Source organism: Oncorhynchus tshawytscha, linkage group LG07 (assembly GCF_018296145.1).
Source record: "Oncorhynchus tshawytscha isolate Ot180627B linkage group LG07, Otsh_v2.0, whole genome shotgun sequence".
In the NCBI taxonomy this organism is placed as follows: Eukaryota; Metazoa; Chordata; class Actinopteri; order Salmoniformes; family Salmonidae; genus Oncorhynchus; species Oncorhynchus tshawytscha.
Window position 1 is genome coordinate 31,977,174 of NC_056435.1, and position 22,825 is coordinate 31,999,998.

Below are 22,825 nucleotides of genomic sequence, written 5' to 3' on the forward strand. Positions count from 1 at the left end.
TCATAAATATACAATATATATTCTGGATAAATTTGCTTTGAGCTGAGTGTATATTCATTTATGTTTTACAGACATAAGTTACATCACCTGAAAAATACATTTACGACCCCCAATGCACAGCAGTTTGGTCATCAGTTTCAGGTTTAGACTAGCTGGAAGAATTTCACACACTAACTACTGAATGGGAAAACAGCAACATTTAAAACCATATAACATTCCACTAAAGGTACTTGAGAAGAAAGGAACATTTTCAGCTGTAAAACATGTCAATAGATGAAAAGCCATGGCATTCATGAGTCTATTATCCTCAGTAAAAATGAAAGATCATTATTAGCTACGTACATACTTTTTTTTGTTTTCAGATGACAGTTTGCACCATAATGATCAATGAAGAAATACACTTACACTTTCAATATTATTCCAGAGGTATTCCTTTCCTACTATTAATTTAGTTAATGATGCACTTTTATAATGGTATAATCATGAACCTATGATACACAAGAACAGACAAGCACATACACTATAAATACAAAAGTATGTGGACACCCCTTCAAATTAGCGGATTCTGCTATTTCAGCCACAACCATTACGGACAGGTGTATAAAATCGAGCACACAGTAATGCAATCTCCATTGACAAACATTGGCAGTAGAATGGCCTTACCTGAAGAGCTCAGTGACTTTTAATGAGGCACCGTCATAGGATGCCACCTTTCCAACAAGTCAGTTAATCAAATTTCTGCCCTGCTAGAGCTGCCCCGGTCAACTGTAAGTGCTGTTATTGTGAAGTGGAAACGTCTAGGAGCAACAACGGCTCAGCAGCTAAGTGGTAGGCCACACAAGCTCACAGAACGGGATCGCTGAGTGCTAAAGCGCGTAGTGCATAAAAATCGTCTGTTCTTGGTTGCAACACTCACTACCGAGTTCCAAACTGCCTCTGGAAGCAATGTCAGCACAATAAGTGTTAGTCTGGAGCTTCATTAAATGGGTTTCCATGACTGAGCAGCCGCAGACAAGCCTAAGATCACCACGCGCAATGCCAAGCTTTGGCTAGGGTGGTGTAAAGCTCGCCATCATTGGACTCTGGAGCAGTGGAAACGCGTTCTCTGTAGTGATGAATCACGCTTCACCATCTGGCAGTCCGACGGACAAATCTGGGTTTTAGAGGATGCCAGGAGAATGCTACCTGCCCCAATGCATAGTGCCAACTGTAAAGTTGGTGGAGGAGGAATAATGGTCTGGGGCTGTTTTTCACGGTTTGGGCTAGGCCCCTTAGTTCCAGTGAAGGGAAGTCTTAACGCTACAGCATACAATGACATTCTAGACGATTCTGTGCATCCGGTTTTGTGACAACAGTTTGCGGAAGGCCCTTTTCTGTTTCAGCATGACAATTCCCTTGTGCACAAGGCGAGGTCCATACAGAAGTGGTTTGTCAAGATTGGTGTGGAAGAACTTCACTGGCCTGCACAGAGGCCTGACCTCAACCCCATCGATCACCTTTGGGATGAATTGGAACGCTGACTGCGAGCCAGGTCTAATCGCCCAACATCAGTGCCCGACCTCACTAATGCACTTGTGGCTGAATGGGAGAAAGTCCCAGTAGCAATGTTCCAACATCTATTGGAAGGGCTTCCCAGAAGAGTGGAGGCTGTTGTAGCAACAAAGGGGGACCAACTCCATATTAATGCCCATGATTTTGGAATGAGACGTTCGATTAGCAGGTGTCCACATAGTTTTGGTCACGTAGCACATCATGGGAAGCTTATAAAAGGGTCATTCTTGAATTGTGGTGGCATTAATGACTTAAAATATTTTTATCATTATGATCACATTGTGCCAACACTAGGAGTAGCGTATGACAACATGATACATTGGAAATGGAATCTCCTACTAGCACAGTTCTGACATAAGGCCTGCTCATGCCATCATTCAGCAGTGCCATCCCTAGCCCTGTTCATGTTAGATCCTTTTAAAAGGAATTTATTGTCAAATCTTTCTCATTATCATGATATATACAGATCCAAATATGTGGTTTATTGTTGATCTTGAATGTCCAATTGGGCCACACATTTTCTTATTTGCTCAAACTTGATACCCTGTCAACCATTTTCTGGTTTTCAAGTGTTCTCTCTTGGGGAAAATGTCCCATCCCACTGTTCTACTTGCTTTTGAGGGGTTAAGGCTTTTGACATTCATAAAGTGCTCTGAAAGAAAACATGCTACGCAACTGAATGAATAAAAATGACTAGAAAGTTCATTAAACGACTGTCCTAGACCAGTAAAAGCCCTCTGAACTTTACTATTATGACATTTCAGCAGCTGGACTCAGAAAATGCAGAAAAATGAGATTGCATGAAACAACTCAATTTGGCAACAACAGGCATTACTTTCATTTGTTGATTGAAGACCAAGCTTTGAAAGGATTAGTGTTAGCATTGCAGATTATTAGAAAGCACTAACGTTTTTACAAAAGGTAGGGTTCTGTTTTAAACACAGAGCCACAGCTCCTGTTCCTCAGTCTACGATATTGCAATGTAAGTCCCCATTCATTTAACAAAAATGAGAAATAGCAAGCCAATGCATGTTTGATGGACAGATGAAAAGATAAGACAGATGTAATATATTCATCTTTACAAACATGTACATTTACACATTCACTGGTGTCTAAATACTTTTTAGATCATATGAGTTCATTACATATGTTTGTAAATCACAAGACTAATGAGCAATAAATGACCTGTTCTATATCTATTCTTTATACCTCATAAGATACAAAATAGTTATTTAGAATACATATACTATATTCTGTAAAAAAATTATATCTTGGGAGATTTGTTAGGTTAAACAAGGAGGATGTTTGTTACATGTGGCTTGGGTCTGACCAACGATAGAATACAATACAGTATACGGTAGCTACAGAATAACAGGGCATTCAGAACGGCTTTACAGTCTTTTTCTGCTGGGGTTGTAATGTGTTTTTTTTAGCTTGTGAGGTCACCTTATATTAGCTCCTTTTACATTGTCTGGATCTCTGTGTGTGTGTGTGTGTGTGTGTGTGTGTGTGTGTGTGTGTGTGTGTGTGTGTGTGTGTGTGTGTGTGTGTGTGTGTGTGTGTGTGGGTGTGTGTGTGTGTGTGTGCAAGTATGCGTTTAAAAAATGATTCAGCTACATTAGACCAATGTGCCAGGGTCAGCGCTGGGCTCCTTCGGAGTCATGTCTTGCATCTGAGGATGAATGGGCTCTTGATAGAGTGAGAACTCCATTGACCTGCCATAGAGAGAGCACAAATCATCACAGCACTCAAAAGTACCGGAATCTGCACCTGTGTGAATGTTACCAACAATCATTACAAAGTACAGAAATACTCACCTTCCATGCAGTGGGTGGCCATGGAAGCTGGCTGACTGAGACATCTGGGACCTATGGAGTGGATCACCTTGTATAGACTGAGCCTGGTGCACCAAAGGGTGGGGGTGTGAGAGGCGGGAGACCCCTGAATCATGCCCCTTTGACGTGGTAGTAGGGTAGCCAAGGGCGTTCCTCAGGTACCAGTCTCTGAGACCCTCCAGCGCCAGAGCTTTATGTAGACTCCTCGTAGAGTCCTCCGGGGTTGGGCGAGAGAACTGGGGAGGCCTGTGATTGAATGAGGGGCCGGACAGCTCAGTCTGGTAGGGGTGCAGGTTGGGAATGGAGGAGGTAGTGGAGCTTGGGGCAGGGTGGGGAGACTCATAGGCAGAGAGCAGGATGGTGTCATGCTGCAGGGGGATGAAGGGTCCACAGGACTTGGTCCGCGTGACTTTGACTCTGTGAGGCTCAGCCTGGGAGCCACGGATCACCATGGGGCTGTAGGGTGGGGCAGCACTGGGTAGATGCACCTGGGATAGGGAGAAGCCGTTGGCTTGAGGAGGCATTGCAGCAGTGGACGATCGAGGAGAGGAAATGTCCTGCCAGATTCTACCTGTTGATTGGTACAGCTGATGTTGCACTTGAATCCTCTGTTGCTTCCCCCAGATGTAATCCATTAGGAGCTCGTTGTAACCCCCTCCCCCTGCTTCTCCTCTCCCACCCATGGACAGCCGCATGTTGCCCTGCTCCACAGAGCCGTCCATGTGTCTCTCAGGACTGCCCAGGTGGATGTGCCTCAGCTTGCCATCAGTGAGGGTCTCTGAGCTTTTGTAAGGCCCTCCTTTGGCGGGCATCCCGTTCCTGGGGCCTGGGTCCTCAGGGAGACTGGAGCGGTCAAGCAAGGCCTCAGAACTGTTGCTCCGCCGGGCACGGGAGCTGTACGGGCAGCCTCTGCGCTCTGAGGAGGAGCCTTCCTGGGTTAAGGGCACCATATGAGGTACATCCAGGCTGCCAGACCACTGCTTTAGTGCAATCCCACCAGAGCCATCCGATCTGAAGGAGAGAAAGAGAGCAAGGAGCTTATTGTAATAGGTTAGTCCTAATGTAAACACAGTATCTTTACATTTCATATTCCATTGATTGAATGTGTGATATCAAAGGGAACATGATATAAGTATCTATGGCACTAAGCATCTGACCTCTCACAAAATAAATCATCTTGAGAGCTTTGATGATAAAATGTTGAAGCAAATGTTGATGCAATGTTTACCATGGCTGGCATGTTCTGTAGTCTAATTACCTGCTGCACTCATCTGTTATTCTGTCAGCCTCTCTGTCATCATAGTGGGTGGGTAGCAGTGGATGTGCTGCATTAAGCAGAAGCACTGGACCAGAGGAGGAATATTATTACCTGACATGAACACTGATTGGGGCAGTCCGGGCGATGAGGGGGGTAGCAGGAACACTTCTGCCTTCAACATTAGATGTACTCCTTGGTAGAGAATGACTAGGGCTAGGAAAAAAAACATGAGTTCATAGCTTTAGACACAAGAAGAAGGAGAGCGTTACACGTGTACACACACACACACACACACACTGACAATACCTGATGGAGCTGGTCACAGAGTTACGGCGCGTCCTCATTTCATAGTATATCTCCACTGGGGACAGTTTCCTACAGACCTGGTGTTCTGGGCTGCCCAGGGACAGACGGGGCTGGGACATGGAGCGGTGGTCTGCTGCCACACTGGGAGAGGACTCCTCTAAGGGAGGGAGAAGATGAGGTTTGGTCAACTTGAGTCACCCCAACTCACAATCGACACGCAAATACAGTAAACAGAACATTCTCTTTCATGAACATAATCAGACAGCAGCCGTGTAATTCAGAATTTAAGGAAGACAAATGTAAGTCTTCGCTCTTCTCATTTTTACGATAGGTACTGAAATGTATGTGATCTGTCATCTAGTAACTGATTATAAACTGAGTATGCACAGTACCAATCATCCAATCTCTCTTTTTATGTAGCCTCACCGAATAACGCAATGAAAACAAACTCTGTCTAGACGTTTGGATAATATTTTGCAAGACTTCAGTGTTTGGGTGAAACAGACAAACATAACTGCTCAATGATTTTTACCCACTAGCATTAACAGATTTGGTTGTTATGATTGTTTTTGCAGCTCTGGCTAGCTCACCGTTGTCATGGGATGTTGAATCTGACATGGAGCTAGTGCTCTCTGACATCACCGTGTCCTCTGCAAGAAAAACAAACACAACCTCTTTGTATCACAGGGAGTAGAGACCAAATACACATACTGTACCATCACATCATTGGAGGGGACAGGAGAGGAAACTGGCTCATATCAAAGTGAACTTCTGTGAGGTTAACCTTTCACTGCAGTGGGCTAAATCAGGGTCACACAGAGAGTTTCTTGGTAGTCTTAAACAAATACACCTGACACACATGGTTAGAGGCTTTAAAACAAGAAGCCACCTGTACCATGTCGGATATAGAGTTGAAATGTATCACATTTTGAGTTTGCATCCCAATATTACACTTTATATACATCACAGAAGATTGAAATATAACAAAGAATTGACATAGAATCACCGGCTTTCCAGCAGTAAATTTGTATTTATTTGATTAATTATCAAATGATGAAAAATATGAATAACATTCCACCAATGAAGCCACTAGGTAATGTGACTGCAGGAAAGGGCTACCCAGTACCCAGTTGTTTGGCCTAGATAGATATCATGGAAACATTTAACAAGATATGTATGTATAGCTGTGAACACGTCTTTGAACTCTGCTGTACACAGCACTGCCTTACCTGTGTGGCATCCCCGGTGAACGGTCCTCCTGCTGTTGGGGACATTCCTGTCTGACTCTGAGTGCCTGTACAGAGCACCACTGAAGATTGTTTTCATCTGCCTTCGCTGACCTGTCTCATCCTGCACAAAGCAATAGCTTAGTCAGTGATGTGTTGATAACCAGTATTAACAGACATTCAGGACCTCTGTGACCAGTGTCATAGTATTTGAGAAAGTCCTCTGACCTCTCCCCTGGTGTTGTTATGTGGCAGGCCAGCCCTGCGCTGTACAACGGGAGCTCTCTCTCCTGTCTCCAGGGGGAAAACATGTGGGACCTTCCCGGTCAGCTCCTGCAGACAAAATACATGCCACAGAATTAGCCTAGTTAGATTAAAAAGTGAACACTGTTTTTATACAGCCAATGCCAAGTCAAATGTCATACTGTCTGTTATATAATATAGTTATATAATTGAGCAATAGAAACAAATGTAATAAACACCGATACATATCCTGTTAGTCTCCAGTCTTTGTATCTTAAAATAGTTGATTGTTGCGCTTGAATACATGTGCTAGAACTAATGTGATAATAGTCCAATGAAGATTAAACTATGTTGTTCAAGAATAGTATCATTTGAATGGTGGTACATCCGACCACCAAATCAAAAGTACTGTATATAGAGAGTATATAGAGAGCGTTTCCCATGCATTAATAATCTTATTCTAGAGAGAAGCTGAGACACATCTGTGTTCAATTTCAAACCAAAAGCAGGGGGATGTGTGAAACAGCTGTGAGTGAAAAGCTGGAGCTGCTGCCTGGTATGTCTGGCTCTGCCTCTGGAGAAAATCAGGCTAACATTGATACGCTGTCGCTACATATTCTTGACTCATGCGGCTCTGGAAGGGGAAAGCTTTAAACTTCGCTATGTAACAAAAGTTGCCAAATGTTGTTCTTTCATCTGTAGCCAAACTCAGTGAGCCTGATTTACAATTTAAGGTGGTTGAGGTTTACAGGGGTTTAGAGCTGCTCCGTACTGAGTCAGATACAGAAAACAAACCCAAAGTTGGTTTATGCTTTTCAATAATCTGATAAAGCACACGTCTCTATATCATGGCTTGGGTGAATGGAGCCATTCCCTCTAACCTGACCTGAGACCTACAATGGTTAAAAGGTAGGAAAGAGGAACTGACCTGAGACCTACAATGGTTAAAAGGTAGGAAAGAGGAACTGACCGCCTCCAGCAGACACACTTGTCTCAGCTCTCCCACTCGGCTGCTGAGGAGGTCCTCCAGGAGTTGCTTTCTCTCCTGCAGTGCAGAGATGCGTTCAGCTTGCAGCTTGCTGTCCTGATCTGCACACCAACACACACATCAACACATGCAGCTGAGACAACAACCATTTATACAATGACTTTGTTGCAACAATGGTGTTACTAGGTAATTACAGTATTACTGAGCACTTAAAATATTGTGTAATTGCATCAGATTATCAATTAAATTCTGGGGGCAGATGTGTTAGAAAAGATACTAGAATGAGGAGCGGAAGCAGGGCGGTAGTTCCACCCCCCTGTCTCTGCAAGTTCCAGGCAAGTCTATGGGCCAAATGTCCCCTCCCCGAAAGATGTGAACACCTGCGAAATTGGGATTTGTCTGAAGGATCAGTGACGGAAAAATCTGTGCACCGGAACAAAGTTAGTTGTTAGTCGTTACATCCCACAGACTGTTGACAGATGCTACGATACCATCTTATGTTACATGTGTCTGTCCACAAGAAATTAGTAAGTAACCCCAAATCTCTCTGTGGAGGTGTAAAACTCACCTGGAGCCCCCACACTCATGGATGTGATGAGGCGCCCTTTGACCTCCATGTGGTCTGATTTGTGAGGTCGTGCTTCTCAAACCTCAGCCAATCAAAACCTCACCTGTTGAGAGAGAGCACTGTGATTACCTAATAGAAATGGAACAAATAATGTGGGCCTAGAGCACAGGTTGGTTTAAATACATTCATCTTACCTAGCAACTTCAAGCATGTGTTCTCCAGTAGTTTGGTTAGCCATCTATTTTTGTTAAACCAGTAAGAATGTGTCTTCCACTAGTCAAAAACAATAAAGTGATCCCAGCCACCGCCAGTGGGGGGAGCCTCTGTGACTCTTTTCAGGTGTCTAATGCTAAATCCTGTAACAGAGAGGCAGAGTTTAAATTTTTGGTAATGTGACTAAAAACGAATAGGCCTACAGTTAATATAGAATAAGAACCGTGTGTGTTGTTTCAATGATAGACTATCAGGCCTAGCCTGTCTATGTCCATCGTATGTGCATTATATAAAATGTATGCTTGGTGGCATAGGATGGCTTCATGTTAACAGGATAATTCAAAAGTGTGCTTAATAGAGTGATTCAAAAATTAAATAACATAAGTATTTAACATGATAGTGTAGACTGTGCCAACATAATAAATAATATTAAAGCAATTGTACGAGGGCATAGCCTGCCTGCCTGCATCTCTTAGCTCTGACAATCATGTCTTCGAAGAGGAGTGAGAGTGAAACAGAATTAATAACGTATGGAGAAGAACAGATGGAGAGAAACCTAAACTGTGTTTCATGTCTCAATTTCCAAAGGTAACCAACACAAATTAAAATAATGAATGAAAAGTAACAGCAATAACTTTTCACTGAAAGTAAGACACAACCTGCTCTGTTTATGCCCAGTTGCACACATTCAGTGAATACAACTTACACCAGCATTCCCCAAGTGAGGATGGCTTTCACTTCAGCAGTAATAAATTCATGAACTAAATTCATGAACTTTTTTGAGGAAAAGATCATGATCATTAGAAAGCAAATTACGGACTCCTCTTTAAATCTGCGTATTCCTCCAAAGCTCAGTTGTCCTGAGTCTGCACAACTCTGCCAGGACCTAGGATCAAGAGAGACACTCATGTGTTTTAGTACTATATCTCTTGACACAATGATGAAAATAATCATGGCCTCTAAACCTTCAAGCTGCATACTGGACCCTATTCCAACTAAACTACTGAAAGAGCTGCTTCCTGTGCTTGGCCCTCCTATGTTGAACATAATAAACGGCCCTCTATCCACCGGATGTGTACCAAACTCACAAAAAAAGTGGCAGTAATAAAGCCTCTCTTGAAAAAGCCAAACCTTGACCCAGAAAATATAAAAAAATATCGGCCTATATCGAATTCCTCTCAAAAATTGCAGAAAAAGCTGTTGCTCAGCAACTCACTGCCTTCCCGAAGACAAACAATGTATACGAAATGCTTCAGTCTGGTTTTAGACCCAATCATAACACTGAGACTTCACTTGTGAAGGTGGTAAATTACCTTTTAATGGCGTCAGACCGAGGCTTGGCATCTGTCCTCGTGCTCCTAGACCTTAGTGCTGCTTTTGATACCATCAATCACCACATTCTTTTGGAGAGATTGGAAACCCAAATTGGTCTACACTGACCAGTTCTGGCCTGGTTTATATCTTATCTGTCAGAACGATATCAGTTTGTCTCTGTGAAAGGTTTGTCCTCTGACAAATCAAATGTAAATTTCGGTGTTCCTCAAGGTTCCGTTTTAGGACCACTATTGTTTTCACTATATATTTTACCTCTTGGGGATGTCATTAGAAAACATAATGTTAACCTTCACTGCTATGCGGATGACACACAGCTGTACATTTGAAACATGGTGAAGCCCCAAAATTGCCCTCGCTAGAAGCCTGTGTTTTAGACATAAGGAAGTGGATGGCTGCAAACGTTCTACTTTTAAACTGAGACAAAACAGAGAGGCTTGTTTTAGGTCCCAAGAAACAAAGAGATCTTCTGTTGAATCTGACAATTAATCTTGATGGTTGTACAGTCGTCTGAAATAAAACTGTGAAGGACCTCTGTGTTACTCTGGACCCTAATCTCTCTTTTGATGAACATATCAAGACTGTTTCAAGGACAGCTTTTTCCATCTACGTAACATTGCAAAAATCAGAAACTTTCCATGCTTTTGTTAGGTTAGACTACAGCAATGTTTTACTTTCCGGCTACCCGGATAAAGCACTAAATAAACTTCAGTTAGTGCTAAATACGGCTGCTAGAATCCTGACTAGAACCAAACAATTTAATCATATTACTCCAGTGCTAGCCTCCCTACACTGGCTTCCTGTTAAGGCAAGGGCTGATTTCAAGGATTTACTGCTAACCTACAAAGCATTATATGGGCTTGCTCCTACCTATCTTTCTGATTTGGTCCTGCCGTACATACCTACACGTACGCTACGGTCACAAGACACAGGCCTCCTAATTGTCCCTAGAATTTCTAAGCAAACAGCTGGAGGCAGGGCTTTCTCCTATAGAGCTCCGTACTTCCGGCGCCGACAGAGATGGCCGCCTCGCTTCGCGTTCCTAGGAAACTATGCAGTTTTTTGTTTTTTTACGTGTTATTTCTTACACTAGTACCCCAGGTCATCTTAGGTTCCTTTACATACAGCCGAGAAGAACTACTGAATATAAGATCAGCGTCAACTCACCATCAGTACGACCAAGAATATGTTTTTCGCGATGCGGATCCTGTGTTCTGCCTTACAACCAGTGTAACCGAGTGGATCACATGCAGCGACCAAAAAAAAAAAAACGACTCAGAAAAAGAGGGAAACGAAGCGGTCTTCTGGTCAGACTCCGGAGACGGGCACATCGTGCACCACTCCCTAGCATTCTTCTTGCCAATGTCCAGTCTCTTGACAACAAGGTTGATGAAATCCGAGCAAGGGTAGCATTCCAGAGGGACATCAGAGACTGTAACGTTCTTTGCTTCACGGAAACATGGCTAACTGGAGAGACGCAATCCGAAGCGGTGCAGCCAGCGGGTTTCTCCACGCATCGCGCCGACAGAAACAAACATCTTTCTGGTAAGAAGACGGGCGGGGGCGTATGTCTTATGGCCAACGTGACATGGTGTGATGAAAGAAACATACAGGAACTCAAATCCTTCTGTTCACCTGATTTAGAATTCCTCACAATCAAATGTAGACCGCATTATCTACCAAGAGAATTCTCTTCGATTATAATCACAGCCGTATATATCCCCCCAAGCAGACACATCGATGGCTCTGAACGAACTTGATTTAACTCTCTGCAAACTGGAAACGATTTATCCGGAGGCTGCATTCATTGTAGCTGGGGATTTTAACAAGGCTAATCTGAAAACAAGACTCCCTAAATTTTATCAACATATCGATTGCGCAACCAGGGGTGGAAAGACCCTGGATCATTGTTACTCTAACTTCTGCGACGCATATAAGGCCCTGCCCCGCCCCCTTTCGGAAAAGCTGACCACGACTCCATTTTGTTGATCCCTGCCTACAGACAGAAACTAAAACAAGAAGCTCCCACGCTGAGGTCTGTCCAACGCTGGTCCGACCAAGCTGACTCCACACTCCAAGACTGCTTCCATCACGTGGACTGGGAGATGTTTCGTATTGCGTCAGACAACAACATTGACGAATACGCTGATACGGTGTGCGAGTTCATTAGAACGTGCGTTGAAGATGTCGTTCCCATAGCAACGATTAAAACATTCCCTAACCAGAAACCGTGGATTGATGGCAGCATTCGTGTGAAACTGAAGGCACGAACCACTGCTTTTAATCAGGGCAAGGTGTCTGGTAACATGACTGAATACAAACAGTGCAGCTATTCCCTCCGCAAGGCTATCAAACAAGCTAAGCGCCAGTACAGAGACAAAGTAGAATCTCAATTCAACGGCTCAGACACAAGAGGTATGTGGCAGGGTCTACAGTCAATCACGGACTACAGGAAGAAACCCAGCCCAGTCACGGACCAGGATGTCTTGCTCCCAGGCAGACTAAATAACTTTTTTGCCCGCTTTGAGGACAATACAGTGCCACTGACACGGCCTGCAAAGGAAACATGCGGTCTCTCCTTCACTGCAGCCGAAGTGAGTAAGACATTTAAACGTGTTAACCCTCGCAAGGCTGCAGGCCCAGACGGCATCCCCAGCCGCGCCCTCAGAGCATGCGCAGACCAGCTGGCCGGTGTGTTTACGGACATATTCAATCAATCCCTATACCAGTCTGCTGTTCCCACATGCTTCAAGAGGGCCACCATTGTTCCTGTTCCCAAGAAAGCTAAGGTAACTGAGCTAAACGACTACCGCCCCGTAGCACTCACATCCGTCATCATGAAGTGCTTTGAGAGACTAGTCAAGGACCATATCACCTCCACCCTACCTGACACCCTTGACCCACTCCAATTTGCTTACCGCCCAAATAGGTCCACAGACGATGCAATCTCAACCACACTGCACACTGCCCTAACCCATCTGGACAAGAGGAATACCTATGTGAGAATGCTGTTCATCGACTACAGCTCGGCATTCAACACCATAGTACCCTCCAAGCCCGTCATCAAGCTCGAGACCCTGGGTCTCGACCCCGCCCTGTGCAACTGGGTACTGGACTTCCTGACGGGCCGCCCCCAGGTGGTGAGGGTAGGCAACAACATCTCCTCCCCGCTGATCCTCAACACTGGGGCCCCACAAGGGTGCGTTCTGAGCCCTCTCCTGTACTCCCTGTTCACCCACGACTGCGTGGCCATGCACGCCTCCAACTCAATCATCAAGTTTGGGGACGACACAACAGTGGTAGGCTTGATTACCAACAACGACGAGACGGCCTACAGGGAGGAGGTGAGGGCCCTCGGAGTGTGGTGTCAGGAAAATAACCTCACACTCAACGTCAACAAAACTAAGGAGATGATTGTGGACTTCAGGAAACAGCAGAGGGAACACCCCCCCATCCACATCGATGGAACAGTAGTGGAGAGGGTAGCAAGTTTTAAGTTCCTCGGCATACACATCACAGACAAACTGAATTGGTCCACTCACACAGACAGCATCGTGAGGAAGGCGCAGCAGCGCCTCTTCAACCTCAGGAGGCTGAAGAAATTCGGCTTGTCACCAAAAGCACTCACAAACTTCTACAGATGCACAATCGAGAGCATCCTGGCGGGCTGTATCACCGCCTGGTATGGCAACTGCACCGCCCTCAACCGTAAGGCTCTCCAGAGGGTAGTGAGGTCTGCACAACGCATCACCGGGGGCAAACTACCTGCCCTCCAGGACACCTACACCACCCGATGCTACAGGAAGGCCATAAAGATCATCAGGACATCAACCACCCGAGCCACTGCCTGTTCACCCCGCTGCCATCCAGAAGGCGAGGTCAGTACAGGTGCATCAAAGCTGGGACCGAGAGACTGAAAAACAGCGTCTATCTCAAGGCCATCAGACTGTTAAACAGCCACCACTAACATTGAGTGGCTACTGCCAACACACTGTCAATGACACTGACTCTACTCCAGCCACTTTAATCATGGGAATTGATGGGAAATGATGTAAATATATCACTAGCCACTTTAAACAATGCTACCTTATATAATGTTACTTACCCTACATTGTTCATCTCATATGCATACGTTGATACTGTACTCTATATCATCGACTGCATCCTTATGTAATACATGTATCACTAGCCACTTGAACTATGCCACTTTGTTTACATACTTATCTCATATGTATATACTGTACTCGATATCATCTACTGTATCTTGCCTATGCTGCTCTGTACCATCACTCATTCATATATCCTTATGTACATATTCTTTATCCCCTTACACTGTATGACAGTAGTTTTTTTTGGAATTGTTAGTTAGATTACTTGCTCGTTATTACTGCATTGTCGGAACTAGAAGCACAAGCATTTCGCTACACTCACATTAACATCTGCTAACCATGTGTATGTGACAAATAAAATTTGATTTGATTTGATTTTTATGGAATGGTCTGCCTACCCATGTGAGAGACGCAGACTCGGTCTCAACCTTTAAGTCTTTGCTGAAGACTCACCTCTTCAGTGGGTCATATGATTGAGTGTAGTCTGGCCCAGGAGTGTGAAGGTGAACGGAAAGGCTCTGGAGCAACGAACCACCCTTGCTGTTTCTGCCTGGCTGGTTCCCCTCTCTCCACTGGGATTCTCTGCCTCTAACCCTATTACAGGGGCTGAGTCACTGGCTTACTGGTGCTCTTTCATGCCGTCCCTAGGAGGGGTGCATCACTTGAGTGTGTTGAGTCACTGACGTGATCTCCCCCCGGGTTGTGCTGTGGCGGAGATCTTTGTGGGCTATACTCTACCTCATCTCAGGATGGTAAGTTGGTGGTTGAAGATATCCCTCTAGTGTGGGGGCTGTGCTTGGCAAAGTGGGTGGGGTTATATCCTTCCTGTTTGGCCCTGTCTGGGGGTATCATCGGATGGGGCCACAGTGTCTCCTGACCCCTCCTGTCTCAGCCTCCAGTATTTATGCGGGCACATTTCATCCGAGTACTTCCATGGCAATCAACAATGGATGGAGGGCTTCAGCAAAAATGTGCTTCTCAAAGTGGATGCTGCACCTACCATTAATGTTGCTTCTTAAGCATCTCAGACAGCTAGCAACACCAGCAGAGACCGCAAGTATGATCACTGGCATGGAAGTGAACCAGGTAATTGAAAGAGCAAGCTAGCATGCTACCTCTATGCTAACATTAGCTAGCTGTAGAGCTACCGCATTTAGCTGACGTCTTTTATCTAAATAACACTGATAAAACTACGCACATGTAAACACATCTATCATCTAACTGCTGATGCTGTCCTAGATAGGCTTGTACTATGGGAAATAGTTTTCAAGGTCTTTTGGGGGGCTGCGTGTTGCGGTAATTTGTCACTCTGTGGCTATGGGGGAGTTTTCTATGCGGCCTGCTGAGTGCGGGCTAAACTGAAATGCTATGCTTTGGCCATGGCTCGGACCGCGGATCGGGTGTCACTTCAGATAAGCCCGGGAACCATGTTTTCTTTGGAGGGGTGGATTTTGGTCCATGGGAAAGTTTATTTTTGGATCTTAGGATCAATGTAGTCACAGTTGTTTCTTGTTGAAGAGGCAGCAGATAACTTTAGCTTGCTATCCTCTTACTTCATTTCTGGATGACTTTTTGGCTAGATTTTGTTTGTGTACTACCATATGTCGATAACATAGCGAAGTTTATCACTGGTATGGGCTAGTAAATATCCTAAACCTAGCCAGTTAAACAGTGATAGCTGCAAGCTAAACCTTTGGATAGAGGGAGGAGAGAATTCACTTTCTGTTTCATCTGCAGCTGGCTTTCTGGTGTTCACTCAAATCTGTTTTTACACATTTAATTATTGAAATTATATTTTTATTCTATAAAGATTGTAATTGTATCAATATGTTGTGAATATTGTTGAAAATCCTCAGAGCCATTTTACATACAAAAAATGAAGTTCCACTTGGTGCGCCCCAGCTTACAGGCAACATGTTCCTCCACCGTTTGAGAAATTACAATCTTGCGTTCTGGGTTTTCCGGCAGTCTACATGGTTTTTATATGTGGGGAGCATAAATTGTACAATTTGTAAACTAACAAATAATTTTAAAGTTAGAACCCATGTATACTGAACAAAATTTAAATGCAACATGTAGATCCCAGATCATAAAAACTCACAAAAAGCTAAATTCTCTCAGATTCTGTCCACAAATTTGGATACATCCCAGTTAGTGAGCATTTCTTCCTTGCTAAGATAATCCATCCACCTGACAAGTGTGGCATATCAAGAAATTCAATAAAAAGCATGATCATTACACAGGTGCACCTTGTGCTGGGGGGGCAATAATTCTGTATACATCTGGCTCTTCTTTGGACACTGTGTTAACAAACCTCCAGATGAGCTTCAATGCCATACAACACTCCTTCCGTGGCCTCCAACTGCTCTTAAATGCAAGTAAAACTAAATGCATGCTCTTCAACCGATCGCTGCCCGCACCTGCCCGCCCGTCTAGCATCACTACTCTGAACGGTTCTGACTTAGAATATGTGGACAACTACAAATACCTAGGTGTCTGGTTAGACTGCAAACTCTCCTTCCAGACTCACATTAAGCATCTCCAATCCAAAATTAAATCTAGAATCAGCTTCCTATTTTGAAACAAAGCGTCATTCACTCATGCTGCCAAACATACCCTTGTAAAACTCACTATCCTGCCGATCCTTGACTTGGGCGATGTAATTTACAAAATAGCCTCCAACACTCTACTCAGCAATTTGGATGTAGTCTATAACAGTGCCATTCGTTTTGTCACCAAAGCCCCATATACTACCCACCACTGAGACCTGTATGCTCTTGTTGACTGGCCCTCGCTTCATATTCGTCGTCAAACCCACTGGCTCCAGGTCATCTATAAGTCTTTGCTAGGTAAAGCTCACTCCGCCTTATCTCAGCTCACTAGTCACCATAGCAGCACCCACCCGTAGCACGCTCTCCAGCAGGTATATTTCACTGGTCATCCCCAAAGCCAACTCCTACTTTGGCCGCCTTTCCTTCCAGTTCTCTGTTGCCAATGACTGCAACGAATTGCAAAAATCACTGAAGCTGGAGTCTTATATCTCCCTCACTAACTTTAAGCTTCAGCTGTCAGAGCAACTTACCGATCATTGCACCTGTACATAGCCCATCTGTAAATAGCCCACCCAACTACCTCATTGCCATATTGTTATTTATTTTTTGCTCCTTTGCACCCCAGTATCTCTACTTGCACATTCATCGTCTGCACATCTACCACTCCAGTGTTTATTGTAAAATTGTAATTATTTTGCCACTATGGCCTATTTATTGCCTTATCTCCTTAATCTTACTACATTTGCACACACTGTATATAGACTTTTGTGTTATTGACTATACGTTTGTTTATCCCATGTGTAACTCTGTTGTTTGTGTCACATTGCTTTGCTTTATCTTGGCCAGGTCGCAGTTGTAAATGAGAATTTTGTTTCTCAACTAGCCTACCTGGTTAAAGGTGAAATAAAAAATAAAATGCCACTCTAAAATGTGCAATTTTGACACACAACACAATGCCACAGATGTCTCAAGTTTTGAGGGAGCATGCAATTGGCATGTTGACTGCAGGAATGTCCACTAGAGCTGTTGCCATATAATTTAATGTTCATTTTATGCCATAATCTGCTTCCAACACAGTTTTAGAGAATTTGGCAGTACGTCCAACCGGCCTCACAACCGCAGACCACGTGTAACCACGCCAGCCCAAGACCTCCACATCCGGCTTCTTCCCCTGCGGGTTAATCTGAGACCAGCCACCCAGACAGCTGATGAAACTGAGGAGTATTTCTGTCTGTAATAAAGCCCTTTTGTTTGGAAAAACTGGCTCCAAGTGGGCGGGCCTATACCTTCCCAAGTCCACCCATGGCTGTGCCCCTGCCCAATCATGTGAAATCCATAGATTTGGGTCTAATGCATTTATTTCAATTGATTGATTTCCTTGTATGAACTGTAACTGTAAAAAAATGTGCATGTTGCATTTATATTTTTGTTCTGTATATATGAGTGGAGACCATCCTCCTCAATGAAAAATAAAAATAGTAAAACATTAAAGGTATCCTTTTTAGATAAGACTCTACTAAAGGACAGAGGACAGCTAGTTTCCTTCCTCCTCTGGGTACATTGACTTCAATACAATACCTAGGAGACTCATGGTTCTCACCCCCTTCCATGGACTTACACAGTAATTATGACAACTTCCAGAGGACATCCTCCAACCTATCAGAGCTCTTGCAGAATGAATTGACATGTTGTCCACCTAATCAAAGGATCAGATAATTAAATCTATTATTGAAAGCATAAGATACAGCTAGCTAGCACTGTAGTGCATAAAATGTGGTGAGTAATTGACTCAAAGAGAGAGAAAGACAATAGTTGAAAAGTTTTGAACAAATTAAGGAGAAGCAAGAGAGAGAGAGCTAGTTATATTTCATAGTATATATTTTTTTTTTAAACTTTCACTTACTTAGCTAGCTAGTTTAGCCTACACAAATAGCTGGCTCAAACAGAGATGGGTGACATGTTAGTTAGCTGGCTATGGCTATCCAACACTGGAACTCTTCCAAGTCAAGGTAAGCTTTTAGTTTTATTAATTTATTGCCACTGGGGTCTGCCGGTGTAACTGCTTAACTGCTTGCTGCTGACTGTACACAGTACTTCATGATTGTAGCGGGTTTAGTAACGCGTTAGTTCTAGTAGCTATGTTGACTATGACGTGACAACGATGTAGGCTGTGTAGCGGTTAGTGGCCATGATATGAAGGTTTGGCTTGGAAAGGTTGTTTCACCAGGTCACAGACAGCTGATGTGTTGGGCACTGAAGTCCACAAGCGAAGGGAAAAGGTGAGAGGAGGATAGCGAGTAAATCGATGCGAGAAGGAATGATATACAGTGGGGCAAAAAAGTATTTAGTCAGCCAATTGTGCAAGTTCTGCCACTTAAAAAGATGAGAGGCCTGTAATTTTCATCATAGGTACACTTCAACTATGACAGACAAAATGAGAAAAGAAATCCAGAAAATCACATTGTAGGGTTTTTAATGAATTTATTTGCAAATTGTGGTGGAAAATAAATATTTGGTCGATAACAAAAGTGACTGGCCTAGCCAGTCTCCAGATCTCAACCCCATAGAAAATCTTTGGAGGGAGTTGAAAGTCCGTGTTGCCCAGCAACAGCCCCAAAACATCACTGCTCTAGAGGAGATCTGCATGGAGGAATGGGCCAAAATACCAGCAACAGTGTGTGAAAACCTTGTGAAGACTTACAGAAAACGTTTGACCTCTTGTCATTGCCAACAAAGTGTATATAACAAAGTATTGAGATAAACTTTTGTTATTGACCAAATACTTATTTTCCACCATAATTTGCAAATAAATTCATTAAAAATCCTACAATGTGATTTTCTGGGATTTTTTTTCTCATTTTGTCTGTCATAGTTGAAGTGTACCTATGATGAAAATTACAGGCCTCTCTCTTCTTTTTAAGTGGGAGAACTTGCACAATTGGTGGCTGACTAAATACTTTTTTGCCCCACTGTATATTAGTTCATATACAGCACCAACTAAATTAACATCAGATAAGGTCCATTATCTACTGCCTGGATTTTAAAGCCTGCTAGCAATGGCCAAAGCAGGAGGTTGCTCATCTCAGTCTAAAGAAGTCAGGGGTAGCCTATCATTTTTATTTATGGTATTATTCAGAATTCCATGCAAGCTTGTTCCAAATCAGGCCTTATTCCCTTATGCTGCATAGAGAACAAACAATAGTGATTCTCTTCAGTGCCAGAGCATCTCGCACTCCAGAATCTTAATCATAAAGAACAGGCAGCTCCTTGCAGTTTACTAAATAACCACATCCTTCTTTCCTAAGCAAAACACCATCAACAACACAGAATGCCTCAAGAGCTAAGAGTAAGGTTGGAACATTTTTAAGATGTGTACAGAGAACGGCACCATATTATCATCGTAAAAAAAAAACATGTATCTACCACCTCATTCATACCATATGGGAGATTCATGCTTCAAATACCTCACACATTTAACATGGGGTCCAGTCCTGGAGTTGAGACGGTCCAGTTTGCGCGTACTAGTGTGAAATTCCCCTTGTGTGACTTCCCATTGATAGACACCGTTTCTTAAACAGAAGCAAACGGATTCAGTTGTTTGTCTTAAACAAACAACTGACACGGTAATGATTCACTGTCCATTGACACTGATAGTCTGACCCAACCCATCGCATGAATCCACTCCAATCCTAGTCAATCGATTATTCTTCATTTAACTTAATGTGCACTGAAGAGGACATCATGTTATTGACCAGAGGGAGGTGGTGTACCAAACTTCGACCAAAATTATTAATAAATGTGCCATTCAACAGTCTAAAAACATGGGGGGAAAGGGGCAAGACTGAGAGATTGATAGGAAAAATGGCGAGACAGACAGGAACAGTTGGTTGTCCACTTGGACGGAAGTGTGGTGAGTTGATGCCTGGAGCCATAAGGCCGGCACGTCATCTAGGAAGGTTTTCTTCCACACAAACCAAGTAATACACACAGCACAGAAAGGCAGTGTGAGCAGCTAGATCTCTACTTTCCACAATCAGTTCAGAAAGTTCATAAATAATGAAGGTACGTTCATAAATAATCAAGGGAAACATGGCATGAGAGGGATGAGGAGCGGGGGAGCTGGTAAAATACAACAGGACTCCTATCTTACTGTTCTGGATTTACTGCCTTTTGAACCTAGAACCAAATAAAGCACACCTGAAAGGTCTGCTGATCCGATGGTGTGAGTCAGAGGTAACTACCGTACTGGCACATCTGGAGGGCAGATGTGTTCAGAGACACAGGTACAATAACTCAGCACTAAACTCACATTCCTGAGTGAATCCTACGGGAAAGAAAGAAGGTTTAGAGGAAAATCACCAGTCAGACCAAATGAGGTAAGAGACAGTGAGATGAGTGGGATGATCAGAGAAACAAGACGGAGTGACTATTGACAGTATAAGAACGAGATGGACACTTGGGAGACCCAGCCGGAATATGCTAGGAGTGAGACGATGGTTATCGTGATACAGATGAGCTGTGGAGAGAAACACGCTGATTAAAACATGAGCTTTGAGCGCAGGCAGGCAGCCCGTGTGCAGCTCACATCACACGCATGCAAAATGCAAATCAGCCAGGAGTTTAATATTCAAGTCCAGGGGGGCCACATAGTCAATGCTGCAGGGCAGGCCTCTCTTTCTCTTCTACTATGTCCACACATCTTTACAAGCTTAGCCTATTATATGATAATATTCACAGGCCGTATAGCCCCACCACTGCAGGGCAGGCAAAAATCCATCACAGCTCAGTAAACAATGCGTCATTCCAGCCCATTTAAAGATACTAAAATGGTTTTCTTCTGTAGCACGGATAGTCCAAATACGTATTAATTTGCATATTTTTGTGCATACTACTTTGAATACTGTGATGTAGGCTACTATATCTTTGACAAATGGAAATGGTTTCTTATTTATAGGTACCCAATGCTTTGATACCATTATAATGTTGATGCTACTAGCAGAGACGCAAAGAAGAGCAGCTGAAATGTGTCCTCGGCTCCAGTGCAGATAGACCATCGGTGATGCTACAGTGACACACTCAATCCTGGTGGTGGCTACAACCATTGTTTACACAGCTGCTGCCTGCTCCTGTCATGAATTGTCAAATGACACACAAACTCACCTCAACAGACATACTATAAATATATATACTCAGCATCAGAATTTAATAATAACTAAACAATATTTATTTTTTTAAAGGACAAGCATTCTTTTTATTTTTTAGAAGAGATCTCTCTCATAAGTAAGCATTGCTGTATCAAACAGATGTATTGAATTTACCTGCTCTCTTCTGTAGCTCTGGCACATTTTCTCTATATTCATTTGTGTAACTTTCCTGACTTGACTTCAGATAATAATAATAGTATAGTAAGTATGCAGTATTCCTGGAGGACAGTTATGGAGACAAAACCTTTAGCATAAGACAGGGGGTGGGGGATAGAAAGTCAACAATATACCAGAGGAAATGTCCACACCTGGGAAGGAACTTCAATTGAAAATGCAGAGTTTGAAATGTATATCTTACCATATGCATTTTGGCCGAAAATATGTTTTCCGTTTAGTTCATTTTATTGTCATTTTCATTTGCGTACCCCTCTAAAGGTCCCTGACTCCTGTTGCTTTTGCAAGAGATATACTACCAAAAGTATGTGGACACCTGCTTGTCGAACATCTCATTCCAAAATCATGGGCATTAATTTGGAGTTGGTACCCCCTTTACTGCCATAACAGCCTACACTCTTCTGGGAAGGCTTTCCAATAGAAGTTGGAACATTGCTGCGGGGACTTGCTTCCAATCAGCCACGAGCATTAGTGAGGTCGGGCACTGATGTTTGGCGTTTAGGCCTGGCTTGCAGTCAGTGTTCCAATTCATCCCAAAGGTGTTCGATAGGGTTGAAGTCAGGCCTCTGTGCAGGCCAGTTCTTCCACACCGATCTCGACAAACCATTTCTGTATTGACTTCGCTTTATGCAAGAGGGCATTGGCATGCTGAAACAGGTAGGGGCCTTCCCGAAACTGTTGCCACAAAGTTGGGAGCACAGAATCGTCTAGAAAGTCACTGTATGCTGTAGCGTTAAGATTTCCCTTCACTGGAACTAAGGGGCCTACAGCGTTTCCACTGCTCGAGAGTCCAATGGTGGCAAGCTCTACACCATTCCAGCCGACGCTTGGTATTGCGCATGGTGATCTTAGGCTTGTGTGCGGCTGCTTGGCCATGGAAACCCATTTCATGACGCTCCTGAGGAACAGTTATTGCTAACATTGCTTCCGGAGGCAGTTTGGAACTCAGGAGTGAATGTTGCAACTGAGGACAGACAATTTTTATACGCTATGTGCTTCAGCACTCGCCAGTCCCATTCTGTGAGCTTGTGTGGTCAAACACTTCGCGTCTGAGCCATTGTTGCTCCTAGACATTTCCACGTCACAATAACAGCACTTACAGTTGACCGGGGCAGCTCTAGCAGGGCAGACATTTGTTGGAAAGATGGAATCCTATGAAGGTGCCACGTTGAAAGTCACTGAGATCTTCAGTAAGGCCATTCTAATGACAATGTTTGTTTATTTAAGGAGATTGCATGGCTGTGTGCTACATTGGTGCACGAAAAC

General features: G+C 43.6%; 1 protein-coding gene across 2 annotated transcripts in view; it reads right to left on the reverse strand.

Moving 5' to 3' along the window:
* Positions 1-1,795: 1,795 nt before the first annotated feature.
* LOC112254369 (coiled-coil domain-containing protein 120) overlaps positions 1,796-22,825 on the reverse strand; it is a 28,674-nt gene continuing 7,644 nt past the window's right edge. The window contains exons 2-11 of one of the 2 annotated variants that reach the window (XM_024426878.2): positions 8,170-8,331; positions 7,976-8,078; positions 7,390-7,508; positions 6,405-6,509; positions 6,180-6,300; positions 5,541-5,600; positions 4,951-5,107; positions 4,756-4,857; positions 3,369-4,397; positions 1,796-3,266 (exon numbers count right to left, since the gene is read on the reverse strand). In XM_024426878.2, coding sequence (XP_024282646.2) covers positions 3,170-3,266; positions 3,369-4,397; positions 4,756-4,857; positions 4,951-5,107; positions 5,541-5,600; positions 6,180-6,300; positions 6,405-6,509; positions 7,390-7,508; positions 7,976-8,024 — 1,839 coding nt within the window. In that variant the 5' untranslated portion in view covers positions 8,025-8,078; positions 8,170-8,331 and the 3' untranslated portion in view covers positions 1,796-3,169. The remainder of the gene's footprint in view (positions 3,267-3,368; positions 4,398-4,755; positions 4,858-4,950; positions 5,108-5,540; positions 5,601-6,179; positions 6,301-6,404; positions 6,510-7,389; positions 7,509-7,975; positions 8,079-8,169; positions 8,332-22,825) is intronic. The other variant, XM_024426879.2, reaches the window with a different exon arrangement.